The sequence below is a fragment of the Mytilus trossulus genome, chromosome 14 (assembly GCF_036588685.1).
Source record: "Mytilus trossulus isolate FHL-02 chromosome 14, PNRI_Mtr1.1.1.hap1, whole genome shotgun sequence".
In the NCBI taxonomy this organism is placed as follows: Eukaryota; Metazoa; Mollusca; class Bivalvia; order Mytilida; family Mytilidae; genus Mytilus; species Mytilus trossulus.
Window position 1 is genome coordinate 56268977 of NC_086386.1, and position 17509 is coordinate 56286485.

The 17509-nt window shown below is 32.8% G+C and overlaps 1 protein-coding gene across 1 annotated transcript in view; it reads left to right on the forward strand.

Annotated features, from left to right (window-relative positions):
* The window catches only part of LOC134695646 (gem-associated protein 5-like), a 153259-nt gene that overhangs the window by 1354 nt on the left and 134396 nt on the right, over positions 1-17509 (forward strand). The window contains exons 2-11 of the mRNA XM_063556963.1: positions 648-829; positions 1563-1732; positions 2512-2749; positions 3599-3758; positions 4224-4320; positions 6185-6300; positions 7859-7944; positions 12716-12792; positions 13357-13487; positions 17123-17196. Of these exons, the coding sequence (XP_063413033.1) occupies positions 648-829; positions 1563-1732; positions 2512-2749; positions 3599-3758; positions 4224-4320; positions 6185-6300; positions 7859-7944; positions 12716-12792; positions 13357-13487; positions 17123-17196 (1331 nt within the window). The remainder of the gene's footprint in view (positions 1-647; positions 830-1562; positions 1733-2511; positions 2750-3598; positions 3759-4223; positions 4321-6184; positions 6301-7858; positions 7945-12715; positions 12793-13356; positions 13488-17122; positions 17197-17509) is intronic.

Here is a 17509-nt window from a genome sequence, read left to right on the forward strand (position 1 = left end):
TCAAGTAAGGCAGCAAATTTTCGGGGGGGGGGGGGGGGAGTTTGTTTCCAGTTTTTAGAGAAAAAAATAATTTGTTTTTGATTCTGAGAAAAAGAAAATGTTTGTTGTTAAAAAACCATACCCCCCCCCCCCCCCCCCCCCAGAAAATCAAATGGTTGCTGACTAAGAATGAAACATTTAAACACAGTAAACAATAAAACAAGAATAACTCTAAATGCACAATATTATGTATTTTTACAATGTTGTGTATAAATTTAAAAGACAAGGCCACGATTAGAAATATTTTGGTTTGCCCAAACCCTACTCAAGGTTGAGACAGTGGGTAGGTAGCTGAAGGTAGGCATTTTTTTTTCAAAGAAATTGAAGCATAAGATGTTTATTAGTCTTCATGCCTATCTACATTTTAATTAAAAAAACAACTTCTTCAAATCAGGACAAAAATAGAATTTGAGTAGGCAGCTTTTTTCTGGGTAGGTAGGGTTTGGGCAAACAAACCTATTCTTTTTTATGGCCCAATAATACATACTTGCCGTTGACACCAATTCAACTTCATTAAAGGAGAATAAAAAACACTTTCAGATACATAACATAAATTAACAGTGTAAATGGTGTATGAATAAAGATGAAGATTACAAACTTTTTTTCAGAGTAAGGTCACAGCACTGACATGGTCAGCTTCCAACCACATGCTTATTGTATTTGGAGACGATAAAGGGGAGGTAACTTGCTGGAACTTCTGTGACAGCAGGATTGCAAGTTTCAAGGGAGAGAAGTCACCTGTTTTGACAACTGAATTTTCAAATTTAGAAGAATTTACCTTAGCTGTTGGGTTTGTATCACATTTTATTTTGTCACATGCCATGGTGTACATGTATGAAATTAATATTTTAAGATTTCCTAGAGCTGCGTTTTCAACAAAACTGAAAGAATAAAAAGTTAATGTGTTCCAAAAAAAAATTAGAGTAAGATGGACATTAATGTGACAGAATCCCAACAAAACAAATCCACTATGGAAAAGATAATCTGATGTTACATGTATGAATTATATAGCTGGATGAACATTATTTAACAGATAGATATAAGAAGATGTGGTTTGAGTGCCAATGAGACAACTCTCCGTCCAAGTCACTATTTATAAAAGTAAACAATAATATATACATGTACTTTCACTCACCCAAACAACAAGCATAATTCTTTTAGTGGGCATTACTTATTGATGAGAACCCTCTTTCAATAGAACATATAGAAGGTTATCATCAAAAGTGATTTTCAATTGTCACTGAGTGTTCTGCAGGAACCCTGAGTTATCTTAGATTCAAACGTTTAACATGGCAGCCTGAAACTGAAAAAAAATAACCTGTAAAGGAAAGAGATCAATTTCAACAAACTATATGGTCCAGTCCTAAATCATATAACTTCATTTATCAAATGGTCTTGCAAAGAGCATATTACAAAAGAAGACATAGTATATAAAGCAGATATTGTTTAAAACAATTGCAAATATTGTTCATATTCTAAATACAATTAGAAAATAGAGTCACCTTTTTTTTTTATACATGTAGGTACAAGTCTGGTGTTGTGAACTTGTATGATATAAGAGATGGAAGTTTAATTCATCGTTTGCGAGGACATGACGATGAGGTCCATTCTATAGCATGGTGTCCTATACCAGGGGAGAATTTTAAACCACAGAAAACATACAAAGACCTGGACAGACCTGAGGAGGAGAATGGTAATAAGGCCAAAAAAAAAATATATGTCTGTTTCCTGTTTCCCGACCGACCCTGACTCAAACCCCCTGACCCTAGATCTTTTTATTCAAATCCGTAAAAAATAGTTTCCGATCCAGATCCGTATCTTACTATGCCCAAACAATCAAAATGGATGCTCCCAGCACAAATGTGCTACACTTAAGGTTTAAAAAATGTTGGCAATGGGAGGATTATTCAATTAAAGCTTATTTAAAGAGATTAAATCATTTTGGGGTACAGGACCCTAACCAAACATGACATTTAACCGACTGCAAATCTGACAGGGAGTGCAAAAAAAAAACCAAAAAAAAAAAAACCTGACCTACCGACCCTGATTTATTTGCCTTGGCAGCAGGAAATAGACATATATACATATATATATTTTTTGGCCTAATCACATTAATGAAATGAATTGACTACTATTAACTTGAAAAGTTTTCCAAACATGATAAGCATGATAAGCAATGTTAAAACATCATAACAATGCATATGATAAGCATACACAATAGACATTAGTCATTAGACATTAATGAAAAAAAACATACTGTCATGACTGTATGGTTGGCAATTAAAAACCTCCCACATTAAACATGTGAAACAATTCAACTGAGAAAACTATGAACTTAATTTATAACAAAACAATTCCCAAATAAACAAATGTGATATACAGAAACCAAAGACAACCACTAAAGTACAGGGTTCTTTTGTACCTCACTCACCTCATCTTAATGGAAATTATAGCTGTATGATATCTTTTTAGAAACTAATGTGAGTGAAACAGAAAGAAGTAATGACTTTGGGGAAGAAGGGCACCTATTAGCCTCAGCAAGTAAAGACAGAACTATTAGAATATGGAGTACAGTTAAAGGGAGACAACTTGCATCAATGAGGTTACCCAAAACTGGAGGCCCACCAGGTGATTCAGGAAGAGGCAAACTATGGGCAGCCATTGTTTGGTCATACTCTGATCCACATAATATTGTCTCTAGTTCCTTTGGGTAGGTTAGCTGCTTATCTGAGAAATAAACGACAAATTTATATTTAACAAAAACGTTGATATTGAAGAGAAATATATCAATAACACTACACAGATGACTAATTAAATTAAGCTTATTAGAAATGTCAACATTAAAGCTCAATGATATGCAACATTATTTGAAAGTTCAATTTTCATTGGATAATGCAACAAATTTCAAGACATCTATTCAATTGATGCTCTGAAATTTTGCATTTTATTATTTAAAAAGTATATAAATTACAGTCATGACAGTATTTACTTTCAGTTTTAATAGAATTAACTTAACATTTATATAGAGTTTTCAGGTGTCATTGTCCTATTTGATGTTCACAAATACCTTTTCTCTTTGTCTGCAAATTGTTATTTGTAAACAGCAAATTATTCAAATGTAATGTGGTTATCTCCTTTAGTACAAAAGTATATCTTAGATGTATACCCTGCAAACAAAGTTGAGAACTTTGTAGGCAATTTCTCTGTCCTTGAATGTGGTGCAACCATCCTAAGTCACTGGAAGTCCATGTACTAGCACCTAAAAGCACTCTGCCATTCAAATATATGAATGGAGAAAATTAATTCCTACAAATACTTGTTTCAAAATTGTTTGGAAGGAAGAGAATTTAACCAACACACAAAATAAAGGTAAATGAGAAAGAAGGCACCTCAAATTTTGTTTATGAAGGTTTTTGATTTGAAAAAAACATCTGTCAGTCACCTTGAAACTTTTGAAGAAAAAGAATAATATATTTATATCTCTTTTTATTTATAGGCTAGCAAATAATTTTTTTTTTAATTTAAAAATTGTAAAATTTTTAACCATCTCTCATTGTAGTGGTGACTTGTTGCTATGGGATTTAGCAGCTACAGGACAACAGAAATGGCAGCCATTTTCTGCCACAGACAAACGTCAACAACATAACAGAATAATATTTAACCTGAGGTTAGGATTCACTGACAACAATCTTATGGCAACAACGTCTATGGACAGACAGGTAAATATTGGCCGTTACACTTAAGTTTTCAAATAAAAAATTAAGGGAAAAATTTATTCATGAAATTTGATTGGGTTTAAGATTTTGAACGAAAGATATCTGTATTTTCAATGGAGTTTGTTTTATGTGCTAATTTATTTTATAAAGTTCAAATTATTGCCACAGAATTTCTGGAGAAAAAAATTGTACATGTATCTCCAAGTTAATAACTGGTTGCATATCATGAAAATATGTTACATGTACCCCATGAATAATTGTATCATCAAAATAGTCTTTTATTTGTTATTTTTTTTTAATAAAAATTGTTGAGCTTTGAATTCATAGTTTTTCATAACCATCTGGATATACAGAAGGTTAAATTAAACTTGTTACATTTCAATGAAATAATGTGATAACTGTTTTTGTTGACATTGGGAATTACATCATTTGAGCTCGTTATATTTTTATTTTGATATATTTCAACAGTTGATAATTTGGGATGTGAAAAAGCGCAGACCAGTTCACTGTCAGCCAACCCTAGGAGGATATGTATATTGTGCCAGGACATCTCCAATAGATCCAGGTAAGTGGATTACAGTGAGATCTGTATTAACTGAACAAATTTGGGATTACAGTGAAATCTGTATGAACTGAACAAATTTGGGATTACAGTGAAATCTGTATGAACCAAACAAATTTGGGATTACAGTGAAATATGTCTGAATCAAACAAATTTGGGATTACAGTGAAATCTGTCTGAACCAAACAAATTTGTGACTAAAACAGTTTGAAAAGTTTACACAGGTGTTTGATTTAGACCGATTATGTGTTGAAGAGATGCCACTGTCATGCAACTGTTAACTGGGAATTTGGCGGTTACAAATGAAGATGGCCTTGCAGATCAGAGAAGGACAAACATATTATGTTTTTGTGACAGTCAAATCAATTATTGGTATCAGTTTCTCTATTTAAACAAAATACTGCTATTCTGATCCTACTGCAATAGGAGTAAAAAATTTAAATAACGATTTTTTTTGTATTTTAATAACATGGACTACCATTGTTGTCAATGACTTTTAACCATCACCCTTAAAGTCATAAGAAACGAGTGACCGGTGAAAAATAATGTTCTTCCAATTCTTAAACCAATGCATACAAACATCATAAACTTAGTTTTCTGTGCTCGAATTTATCATTTTTTTCGTGTAAATTTCGTATAATCGTCAATTTTTTTTTCAATCGGTCAGTGTTGTTGTGAAAATATGGCAGGTAATTAAAGTTCGTGTTTTGAAGCCGAAGTTTAACGATTGTCACCTGTTTGTCAACAATTGACGAAAAATAAACAAAAAAGCATGGAAATTAGGCACGTGTTTAACATGTAAATTCAGATAATAGTTTATTTTAAGGACATCCATGCGTATTGTGGTCACCGGATTTTTACGAGATGGGTCACACTGAGGTCACCTTGCATACGGAAAATATATCGGGGAATTGCTTGCTGGAAGGAAGCAATTCAAATAAAGTATACTTCTTCTAAATATGAATAGATTAAAGAATTTTCTTCAGAAAAAAGTATATGTTCATAAGTTTTACAATGAAAACTATCCATTGAGTTATAAAAAACATATGCATTATTTTTTTTTGATTTGAGGTTTCTTATGACTTTAAAATTGACAGCAGACTTCCAATAAAAAATGGCTATATGGAACTATACAGTATAGAATGGAGAATGGAGCAAAGGAATGTGTCAAAAGAGACAACTGGATGAAAGAGCAGAAAACAGATGAAGGTCACCAATAGGTCTTCAATACAGCAAGAAAATCCAACCCCCAGAGGGGGCTACACCTGGCACCTGAAAACATTGTATATGAAAATGGACATCACATTTTACTCTGACAGAAACTAACAAAGGCCAGAGGTTCCTTCATTGGGACGAGCACAAAAGTGCATTAAAAAAAACAACTCTGTTTTTGTTAATAAATTACAATATTTTTCAAGACGTTTCGGCCAATGGCCTTCTTCAGTTCTTTATTTTTCCTCTCAACTACATGGCTGACATTACATTCAATCATTGATAAGATGTTATAGCTAATTGTCCTTGGAAATGTCGTGACGTCATAATACTTTAACGTCATAATAACATGACGTCACAATACAAGGACAATTAGCTATAACATCTTATCAATGATTGAATGTAATGTCAGCCATGTAGTTGAGAGGAAAAATAAAGAACTGAAGAAGGCCATTGGCCGAAACGTCTTGAAAAATTGGTTTATTTAAACAATTATATAAAGTATGTTCCCTATTGGAATTTTGAAAACAAGGAATAAATTACAAATTTTGAGAAATAGCTTTTTACAGCCCCACTTTATTATATCCACCCACTCTAAAAGTGAGGACTTTATTTAATTCACTTATAATTTCATCTAGCCTTTTTTATTTTTCAGGAAGAATAGCTTTAGGAGTTGGGGACAATATGATCAGAGTATGGAACCTTAACAACAGTAATAATCCTTTTGATGTTGTCACGTTGTGGCAGGGGATTAGATCAAAGGTCACTGCAGTAAGTTTAAAAGAAATTGATATGATGGTCCAAGTCAATCAATATCAGTTATGTGTAACCTAGTTAGAAATTATGTGTTTAAGAAAAATAGTCAATAATGATGTTTAAATTCTTGACTCATGATCCCGCTAACATGTTTAACCCCGCCACATTATTTATGTATGTGCCTGTCCCAAGTCAGGAGCCTGTAATTCAGTGGTTGTCGTTTGTTTATGTGTTACATATTTGTTTTTCGTTCATTTTTTTACATAAATAAGGCCGTTATTTTTCACGTTTGAATTGTTTTACATTGTCTTATAGGGGCCTTTTATAGCTGACTATGCGGTATGGGCTTTGCTCATTGTTGAAGGCCCTACAGTGACCTATAGTTGTAAATGTCTGTGTCATTTTGGTCTTTTGTGGATAGTTGTCTCATTGGCAATCATACCACATCTTCTTTTTTATATAGGTCAATTTTTATTTATGTTCCCTTCATAGTGGACGGAGCATTAAGCTTTACCCTTGTTTGTCTGTACATACCTCCCTCTGTCCATCTGTACGTACTTCCGAAAGTTGGTTTCTGTTCTTTAGTTTGCCTCAACCAAATGTTATGAGAGTTGTACACAATACTTATTATCACATAATACAGATCAAGTTAGAAACTTGGTGGCTTCACTTTTAATGCTATTGAGTTATGCCCCTTTATTAACAGGAAAATTGCTGACTTTTGTCATTTCTGTTCTCTTACCTTAGTAAGTCAAAAACAATTATTATGAGACTTCTCACAATATTTATCACCACAAAACTTAGATGAAGTACATATTTGGATAGAGTCATGTTTACAGTTTTTGAGTTATTTCCCTTTATGACTTTACATGATATGCAGTGGGGTCATCATCTGTGTTCCATAGACACTTTTCCCATTTATTTTATTTTGAGCTGAATTGTCTGTCCTGGCCACTGACTCCTTGTTTATTATTTGCTTAATGTCTGTGATTCATTTGTTCTCAATTCTTATATTACCAAAATTGAATTATTATGTCACCGTCTATATTGATATCTGCAGCTAACAAAGTTTTAGGCAGCTTTTATAAAAATTAAGTTTAATTGGATCAGTTTGAAGAAAACATACCAACAATTGGAGTGTTTCCGCTGTTATGATTCAATCTTGTGTCAGATCCTTAAGCTCCTGAATATGCACAAAATATTTGTCACACAACAATCAATCAATCAATTCTTGTTTTTTATGCACCACTTACGATAGTAGAGGGGCATTATGTTTTCTGGTCTGTGCGTCTGTTCGTCCGTCCGTCTGTCCAGCTTCAGGTTAAAGTTTTTGGTCAAGGTAATTTTTGATGAAGTTGAAGTCCAATCGACTTCAAACTTAGTACACATGTTCCCTATGATATGATCTTTCTTGTTTTAATGCCAAATTAGTGTTTTTACCCCAATTTCACGGTCCAATGAACATGGAAAATGATAGTGCGAGTGGGGCATTCGTTTACTGAGGACCCATTCTTGTTAAATTTAAACCAATATAAAAAAAACCCACAAAAACTGTCTTGTTTTTAAATTTTAGCTATGTTGGCATCCGAAGAAAGAGGGTTTGTTGGCTTATGGTACTGATGATGGAAGAGTTGGAATATATGATACTTTGGCAAATAAGTAAGTAGCAGATTCACTTATATTCATGGGTACCAATTTTCATGGATTAAAGAAAATGTTCATGGATATTTAGCTCACCTGGCCCGAAGGGCCAAGTGAGCTTTTCCCATCACTTTGCGTCCGGCGTCCGTCGTCCGTCGTCTGTCGTCCGTCGTCCGTCGTCCGTCGTCGTTAACTTTTACAAAAATCTTCTCCTCTGAAACTACTGGGCCAAATTGAACCAAACTTGGCCACAATCATCATTGGGGTATCTAGTTTAAAAAATGTGTGGCGTGACCCGGTCAACCAACCAAGATGGCCGCCACGGCTAAAAATAGAACATAGGGGTAAAATGCAGTTTTTGGCTTATAACTCAAAAACCAAAGCATTTAGAGGAAATCTGACATGGGGTAAAAATGTTTATCAGGTCAAGATCTATCTGCCCTGAAATTTTCAGATGAATCGGTCAACCCGTTGTTGGGTTGCTGCCCCTGAATTGGTAATTTTGTGGAAATTTTGCAGTTTTTGGTTATTATCTTGAATATTATTATAGATAGAGATAAACTGTAAACAGCAATAATGTTTAGTATAGTAGTATTTACAAATAAGTCAACATGACCGAAATGGTCAGTTGACCCGTTTAGGAGTTATTGCCCTTTATAGTCAATTTTTAACCATTTTTCGTAAATCTTAGTTATCTTTTACAAAAATCTTCTCCTCTGAAACTACTGGGCCAAATTGAACCAAACTTGGCCACAATCATCATTGGGGTATCTAGTTTAAAAAATGTGTGGCGTGACCCGGTCATCCAACCAAGATGGCCGCCACGGCAAAAAATAGAACATAGGGGTAAACTGCAGTTTTTGGCTTATAACTCAAAAACCAAAGCATTTAGAGGAAATCTGACATGGGGTAAAAATGTTTATCAGGTCAAGATCTATCTGCCCTGAAATTTTCAGATGAATCGGTCAACCCGTTGTTGGGTTGCTGCCCCTGAATTGGTAATTTTGTGGAAATTTTGCAGTTTTTGGTTGTTATCTTGAATATTATTATAGATAGAGATAAACTGTAAACAGCAAGAATGTTTAGTAAAGTAGGATTTACAAATAAGTCAACATGACCGAAATGGTCAGTTGACCCGTTTAGGAGTTATTGCCCTTTATAGTCAATTTTTAACCATTTTTCGTAAATCTTAGTTATCTTTTACAAAAATCTTCTCCTCTGAAACTACTGGGCCAAATTGAACCAAACTTGGCCACAATCATCATTGGGGTATCTAGTTTAAAAAATGTGTGGCGTGACCCGGTCATCCAACCAAGATGGCCGCCACGGCAAAAAATAGAACATAGGGGTAAACTGCAGTTTTTGGCTTATAACTCAAAAACCAAAGCATTTAGAGGAAATCTGACATGGGGTAAAAATGTTTATCAGGTCAAGATCTATCTGCCCTGAAATTTTCAGATGAATCGGTCAACCCGTTGTTGGGTTGCTGCCCCTGAATTGGTAATTTTGTGGAAATTTTGCAGTTTTTGGTTATTATCTTGTATATTTTTATAGATAGAGATAAACTGTAAACAGCAATAATGTTTAGTAAAGTAGGATTTACAAATAAGTCAACATGACCGAAATGGTCAGTTGACCTGTTTAGGAGTTATTGCCCTTTATAGTCAATTTTTAACCATTTTTCGTAAATCTTAGTTATCTTTTACAAAAAATCTTCTCCTCTGAAACTACTGGGCCAAATTAATCCAGACTTGGCAATCATCATCTTTGGGGTATCTTGTTTTAAAAATGTGTCCGATGACCCGACTATCAAATCAAGATGGCCGCCACAGCTAAAAATAGAACATAGGGGTAAAATGCAGTTTTTGGCTTATAACTCAAAAACCAAAGCATTTAGAGCAAATCCAACACGGGGTAAAATTATTAATCAGATCAAGATCTATCTGCCCTATAATTTTCAGATGAATCTGACAACCCATTGTTGGGTTGCTGCCCCTAAATTGGTAATTTTAAGGAAATTTTGCTGTTTTTTTGTTATTATCTTGAATATTATTATAGATAGAGATAAACTGTAAACAGCAATAATGTACAGTAAAGTAAGAACTAAAAATAAGTCAACATGACCAAAATAGTCAAATGACCCCCTGAGGAGTTATTGCCCTTTATAGTCATTTTTTAACAATTTTCACAAAATTTGTAGATTTTCACTAACATTTTCCACAGAAACTACTGTTATAGATAGAGATAATTGTAACAGCAAAAATGTTTATTAAAGTAAGATCTTCAAAAACATCACCATCATTAAAACACAATTTTGTCATGAATTCATTTGTGTAAAATGTTTAATATTAACATAGACCAAGGTGAGCGACACAGGCTCTTTAGAGCCTCTAGTTAATTTCTTGATTTCACTGAAACCTGCATCACAAGCCTACAAAAAAATTGTCATTCATTGAACATTTAATTTGAGGTTGACCTGAACCTATGAAATCCATGAAAATTGGTATCCAAAGAACAATAAAGTATTTCATTTTTCCACAGAAAAAAGGTAAAATATTTCCCTATGTCATGTCATGTCATTTATTATTATTATTATTATTATTATTTTTTTTTTAAAGTTTTAAAGGAGTGAAGGTTTCTAATTTGTCATTGAGGCACAAATAAAATAAATGAATGTTGATTCTAAAGGTAAATAGAATAAGGGCTGTATCGGGAGCAAAGGCTAACAATACAATTTTTATATAGCAGCAATTTAATGCGACGTTGCCCCTTGTCCCAACACCCAATTATAATTATATTCATATAAAGTGTCTGCCAACCCTCCTTTAATTAGGTTTTTCTTGAAAAGCCCTGAAGTTAAACATGAGCTAAACAAATTTGATAACAATTATCAATCACAATAAATATAGTCATAGATTTTTAAAGTCAATAATTTCAGAGTTATCTCCCATGTATCATAACATTCCTTATCTGTACTGACATCTTTTGAAGGATAAATCTCTTCAAGATGTCTTTTGTCTGTTGTGATACTGTTTGATTGACTTGTATCTTATATCTTCTTTTTTTCTCATCAACCAACAAATATCTGAATCTAGAAAATAAAAACACTGATAGTATTTGTGTAGAGAGAGGCAAATCGTTTTCAGAAATTGTAGCTTGCTACTCTTGTAGCTAAATGTAGCTTATTTTCTCTTGCTCTGTTCCTTTGGAATAAATACACTTATTTTCATTTTATGTTGATCATTGAAAACATATATGATTATTAGCATTATGGAGCTTTCAAACAAAATTAATCAAGGGAGAAAAGTATAACCAATGTTGTAAGGATTGTAATCCCAAATATGTTTTTAGACTTATCAAAAATCAAAGTAACAGTAGAAGATTTTGTCTATCAAATATGTATAATGATGATGACAAATTAAGGAAAGTATCAAAAACTAATGTAAAACTTGTCTTGTTTAATGCTGCTGAGGTTAGAACCTCCAATACCTGATATGTGTTTCAGGCCACCTAATTGTTTTAATGCCCAGCGTACAATAGAAGTGGCTCATTAAGTTTTTTTTTTTCATGGAACATTTGATTATAAGCATCAAAGTCTTCAAGCAGATATTCAGTCAAGGGAGATAATTTACTAAATACTTTGATATAATGCTGTAAGGCCTTTTATTCCCTATTTATGGGCATTATGTTTTCTGGTCTGTGCATCCGTTCATCTGTTCGTTCGTTTGTCCATTTGTTCGTCCATTCATTCGTCTGTCTGTCCCACTTCAGGTTAAAGATTTAGGTAGAGGTAGTCTTTAATGAAGTTAAAGTCCAATCAACTTGAAACTTGGTATACTGTGGATTCATTAATTTTCGTGGGTACCAATTTTCGTGGATTGAGGAAAATTTTCATGTTCGTGGATATTTAATTTTGGTGGTTTTAGAGAAATCTGCAAACAAGCCTACAGACAATTTGATATTCGTTGATCATTTAATTTCGTTGTTCGTCTGTTCCCACGAAATCCACAAAAATTGGTATCCAACAAATAATAATGAATCCACAGTACATGTTCCTTAAAATATGATCTTTCTAATTTAAATACCAAATTAAAGAGTTCTGACCCCAATTTCACGGTCCTGGAACAAAGAAAATGATAGTGCCATTGGGGCATTCGTGTACTATGGACATATTCTTGTTATCCTCAAATATGTTATCAGTCTTTAAACAAATAAAAATAGTTGATTTTGGAACTAAAAGTTTTTTAAGATGATGTTTTTTAAATTCAACAAATCAAGAAGCAAAAACAAATGTAAAACTTTTCTTGTTTAAGCGATATATGAAGATGTGGTATGATTGCCAATGAGACCATTCTCCATATAAGTCACAATTTTTAAAAGTAAACAATCAAAGTATGGCTTTAAACACAGGCTCTGTTCAAATCTGCTTATGTTGGAAGCACTTCAAATCACCAAATTGTTTTAATGTCTTGCTTATGATAGTAGTGACTCATATTTAATGTTTTTTGTCTATGTATCCATCAGTTACCGTATAGCGGGTTATTTTCGCGGGGTGTAAATTTTCGCTTATTTTCGCGGATTGAACAAAATCGCCAAAATAAATTCCGCCAATTTAAAAATGTACATGCAAAGGTAATGTTAAAAATGTTGAATCCGCTAAAATAATAACCGCCAAAATATTTCGTATACCTTATTCAATGAAAATCGCGAAATTTTACACCCGCGAAAATAACCCGCTATACGGTATTACTTTTGTATGACATTTATATTTTTTGATTGTTTTTTAAAGGCCTCCGAGTGTTTCATCCAACTACCACAAACGTACAGTCTATGTTGTATCCTGGGGTCCACAGTGTATAAAGACAGGTAGGTATAAATCACACAAAATAGATGAAGAGTTTGAACTTTAAATATCAATTTAATCTAATTTAGAGAATACACTTAGCTTTTATACCGCTATACATTGGGGGTATTTTTGTTGAGATTAAATAAAGCAATTTCAAATGTTAAACCTGTTGACGAGTATTATGTTTCCTGTTTTTCCTGTCTCTGATTCAAATCTTTAAAAAAATGTTTAAAGAAAGGGAAATTTTTCACTATTTCATCATGTTTATCTTGATCGTAAATATGGTGTAAAATCCCAGCCATATATTTTTTTTAATTTACAGAAATAAAGTCTGTTGAAATAACTACACAAACAATAACTCCTAAAACAGAGGCTGAAGATTCATACTTGGACGTCGAAAATGAGTTGACAATATTAAGGCAAAATAACGAAAAACAACCATACGACAAACACAACATAGAAAAATAAAGACTGAGAGCAATATACAGGCAATAGTTTCTGAATTTACAAATCAAATTCAGTTATGTTCTAATTTTAGTTTGGCATTGTGTGATGTTCTCATTTTTATTGAAATTTATTGATAGAAGGTACCAGTTCTGCTGCTTACTTCCTATACAGTATTGGAGATGGTGTAGTAATGCAGCATGATCCATACAAACTTGAAGATGAGGCTCATGACCTCAATGACCTTATAGAACAGTCCAATGGGAGAAAAGTAAGTTGCTGCATGATCAATACAATGAAAATGAAGCTCATGAAGTAAAGTACAATTAATAAAAAAAAAATGGTAAAAAAAGAGTTTTCTGTTCACAAGACATTGTAATGTATTGCATGGATGTCATGAAATATAGAACAGAATGGGTTCATTACTCATTTAGCAACTTTGAAATGAGGACAATAAATGCTTCAATGACAATACCTTTATTATTTAAACTAAAGTCTCTGTTGGTTAGACCCCTTCGTAAATAAAGCTTTCTGCTTGCTATTACTGGTAGGATTTTACAAAATATTAGAATGATTCCCTGAGATTAAAAAATTGTGGCTTTTTGTCGAGCCTTCGACTTTAGTCGAAAAAGCGAGACTAAGCAATCCTACATTCCGTCAGTGTCGTTGGCGGCGTCAACAAATATTCACTCTGTGGTTAAAGTTTTTGAAATTTTAATAACTTTCTCAAACTATCCTGGGTTTGTACCAAACTAGGACAGAAGCTTGTTTATGATCATAAGATAGTATCCAGAAGTAAATTTTGTAAAAATAAAATTCCATTTTTCCGTATTTTACTATAAATGGACTTAGTTTTTTCTGCGGGGAAACAAAAAATTCACTCTATGGTTAAAGTTTTTAGAATTTTAATAACTTTCTCAAACTATCCTGGGTTTGTACCAAACTAGGACAGAAGCTTGTTTATGATCATAAGATAGTATCCAGAAGTAAATTTTGTAAAAATAAAATTCCATTTTTTCCGTATTTTACTTATAAATGGACTTAGTTTTTTCTGCGGGGAAACATTACATTCACTCTGTGGTTAAAGTTTTTAGAATTTTAATAACTTTCTTAAACTATCCTGAGTTTGTACCAAACTTGGACAGAAGCTTATTTATGATCATAAGATTGTGTCCAGAAGTAAAGTTTGTAAAAAGATTACTCTGTTTTTTCTGTAATTTACTTTTTAATGGACTTAGATTTTCTTACAATCATAAAATAGTAACGAGGAATATTTTATTGATTTTTTTCCCCATTGTTGTTGAGCCTGTGATTTACAGCAAAAATAGGCGAGACACTGGGTTCTGCGGAACCCTTACAAATTTTTTACATAAATTTGGTGTTTCATTATAAAAAAAACCCATGTTAAACGACCAAAAGGGAATCATACAACATATCCTTATTTTTTCAAATTTAAGAAATCTGAATGGTTGAAGGGGAGACAACCCTTGAAATAAAAAATATTAGAAAAACTAGGTTCATAGTTGCAAATTTACTGTATTTCATACCAGAACAGAGGATTATATCTTGAAATGAACCTAAAAAAAATATTTGTCTATTTATGGTTACCCGACAGACCTTATTTTGAGCGCCAAACCTATGCCATTTTATTTCTGTCGTAAAGTGAAAAATAAACTGAATTCGGGTTCAAGGTGAAGATAGTGTTGCTTAATACATTCCAATGTTCATAATCTTGAATATGATAGCTGTTTTAAGAAAATTCGCGACTTGTGTGATGAAATAAACATTTTGCCACCTTTTTATTCCAATCAATAACAAAAGGAAATTATTCAATCATCAAAATTACAGGTAAACTCGGCCAAAGATCAACTCTGACCACGACAAGAAGAAAACGCACACTCAAAATCATGTCACAAAAAACAAAATAAAAATACCGATCTACCTCCCCTATTTTTTTAAAACATGTAACCTTAAACAGGCATATTTTTTTTTTGGCCTTATCTAAATTTTGTCTTACCATCATGGGTATACTAATGACAAATTACCAGAATTTGGGTTTTTCATGCTTAGATGTGGACATTTTTGTATCATTTTCAGTTGAAATGTGTTAGATCAATAATGTTTTTTCTTTTTATTCTTCTATTAACTGCTTATTCAATCAACATATATTTTTATAAGGGAGTGGCCAAGTGGTTTATGTAATTCCACTACTTTAATCACTAGCCAGTCAACCTGGTGTTGAGATTTCAAACACCACCCATGATGGTGCACACAACTCAAATTTTAATTGACTAAAATTATCAGTTTTCCTACAGAAGGTTAGTGGTTTTCTTTGGGCACTCAAGCTTCCTCCACCAAAAAAAAACTGGCTGTTACAAAAATAGCCCAAAATGGTGCATAAAACACCAACAATCAATAAATCAATCTATTTTGCTATACATCTCAAAACACCAAACCAACAAAGGAGTCTGATGTGTATGGCCACTCTATTATTTACTACAGTCCTAACCATGTGCAACATGCTCCTTTTTAGCTCACCTTTCCTAAAAGGAAATGTGAGCTTTTCTCATCACTTGGCGTCCGTCTTCTGTTGTCGTTAACAATTTTTCAAACATCTTCTCCTCTGAAACTACTGAACAGATTTGGAGAAACTTAGCATGATTGTTCCTTAGATTATCCTGCACAAAGTGTGAGCTTAGATTTTTGATCTGTCAAAAAACATGGCAACCGTTACTTAAAATAGTACATAGGGGTCAAATGCAGTTTTTGGCATATATCTCAAAAACGAAAGCATTTAGAGCAAATCTGACATGGGGGTAAAAATGTTCATTAGGTCAAGATTTATCAGCCCTGAAATTTTCAGAGGAATCAAACAACCCATTGTTGGGTTGCTGCCACTTAATTGGTAATTTTAATGAAATTTTGCAGTTTTTGGTCATTATCTTGAATATTATTATAGATAAAGATAAACTGTAAACAGCAAAAACTATCAGCAAAGTAAGATCTACAAATAAGTCAATATGACCAAAATTGTCAATTGACCCCTTAAGGAGTTATTGTCCTTTAATGACAATTTTTCACAATTTGTTCATCATATTTGCTAACTTTAAAAAATCTTCTCCTCTAAAACTACTCAACCAAATTCAACCAAACTTCAACTGAATGATCAGTAGGGTGTATAAAATAAAGTTTGTGTTTTATTTTCTATTTCGTCAAAAAACATGGCTGTCATGGCTAAAAATAGAACACAGAGTAAAATGCAGTTTTTGGCTTATATCTCAAAAACTCCAGTATTAAGAGCAAATAAGACTGAAGTTAAAGTATTTATTAGGTCAAGGTCTACCTGTCCTGAAATTTTCAGCCAAATTGGGTAACTGGTTTTTCAGGTATAATGCCCCTGAATTGATGATTTTAAAGAAATTTTGCAGCTTTTGGTTATTATCTTGAATATTATTATAGATACAGATAAACTGTTAATAGCAAAAATGTTAAGCAAAGTAAGATCTACAAATTAGTCAATTTGACCAAAATTGTCAATTGACCCCTTAAGGAGTTATTGCCCTTTAAAGACTTTTTTCACAATTTGTTCATCATGTTGACTTACTTTAAAAAATCTTCTCCTTTGAAACTGCTGTATCAATTTCAGCCAAACTTAGGCTAAATGAGTTTCAGAGTATCTAGTATAAATTTTATATTTTATTTCCTTGTATGTCAAGAAACATAGCTCCTATGGCTAAAATAGAACATAGGAGAAAATGATTTTTTTTTTTGCTTTTGACGAAAATAGGACGATTCAAAGAACATTTAAATAAATTGAAAAGCCAAAATAATCATTGATGAGAGATTTAACCAAAAAATTAAGGTGAGCGATTCAGGCTCTTGAAAGCCTCTTGTTTTTTTTTGCAGCCTAGGGTACCAGTAAGAAGTGAGATCAGTTGGAGTCCAGACTTTTCTGTGGTTGCCATTGGAAACGATGATGGGTAAATCAATTATACAATATTTATGTGATTAATCAATGGCAAACACTTTATGGTACACTATTATCTGGAATTCATTGGTCTTTTAAAGCAATTAGAACTGACAAAAATTATATCTGCTGTTTGACCTTGAAGGTCAAATATTTAATTTGTGTGTGTCCACCTCAACCAGGCAAGGGGGTAATCGTAATCAGTAATGGTAATCAGCTATAAATGATAATATTCTGCAGTGTAATCACATGAAATCAGTAGTTATGCCTTTTCTAATTACGTTTAAATTGTCCTCAATACCTTATATATATTCTTGGTTGTCATG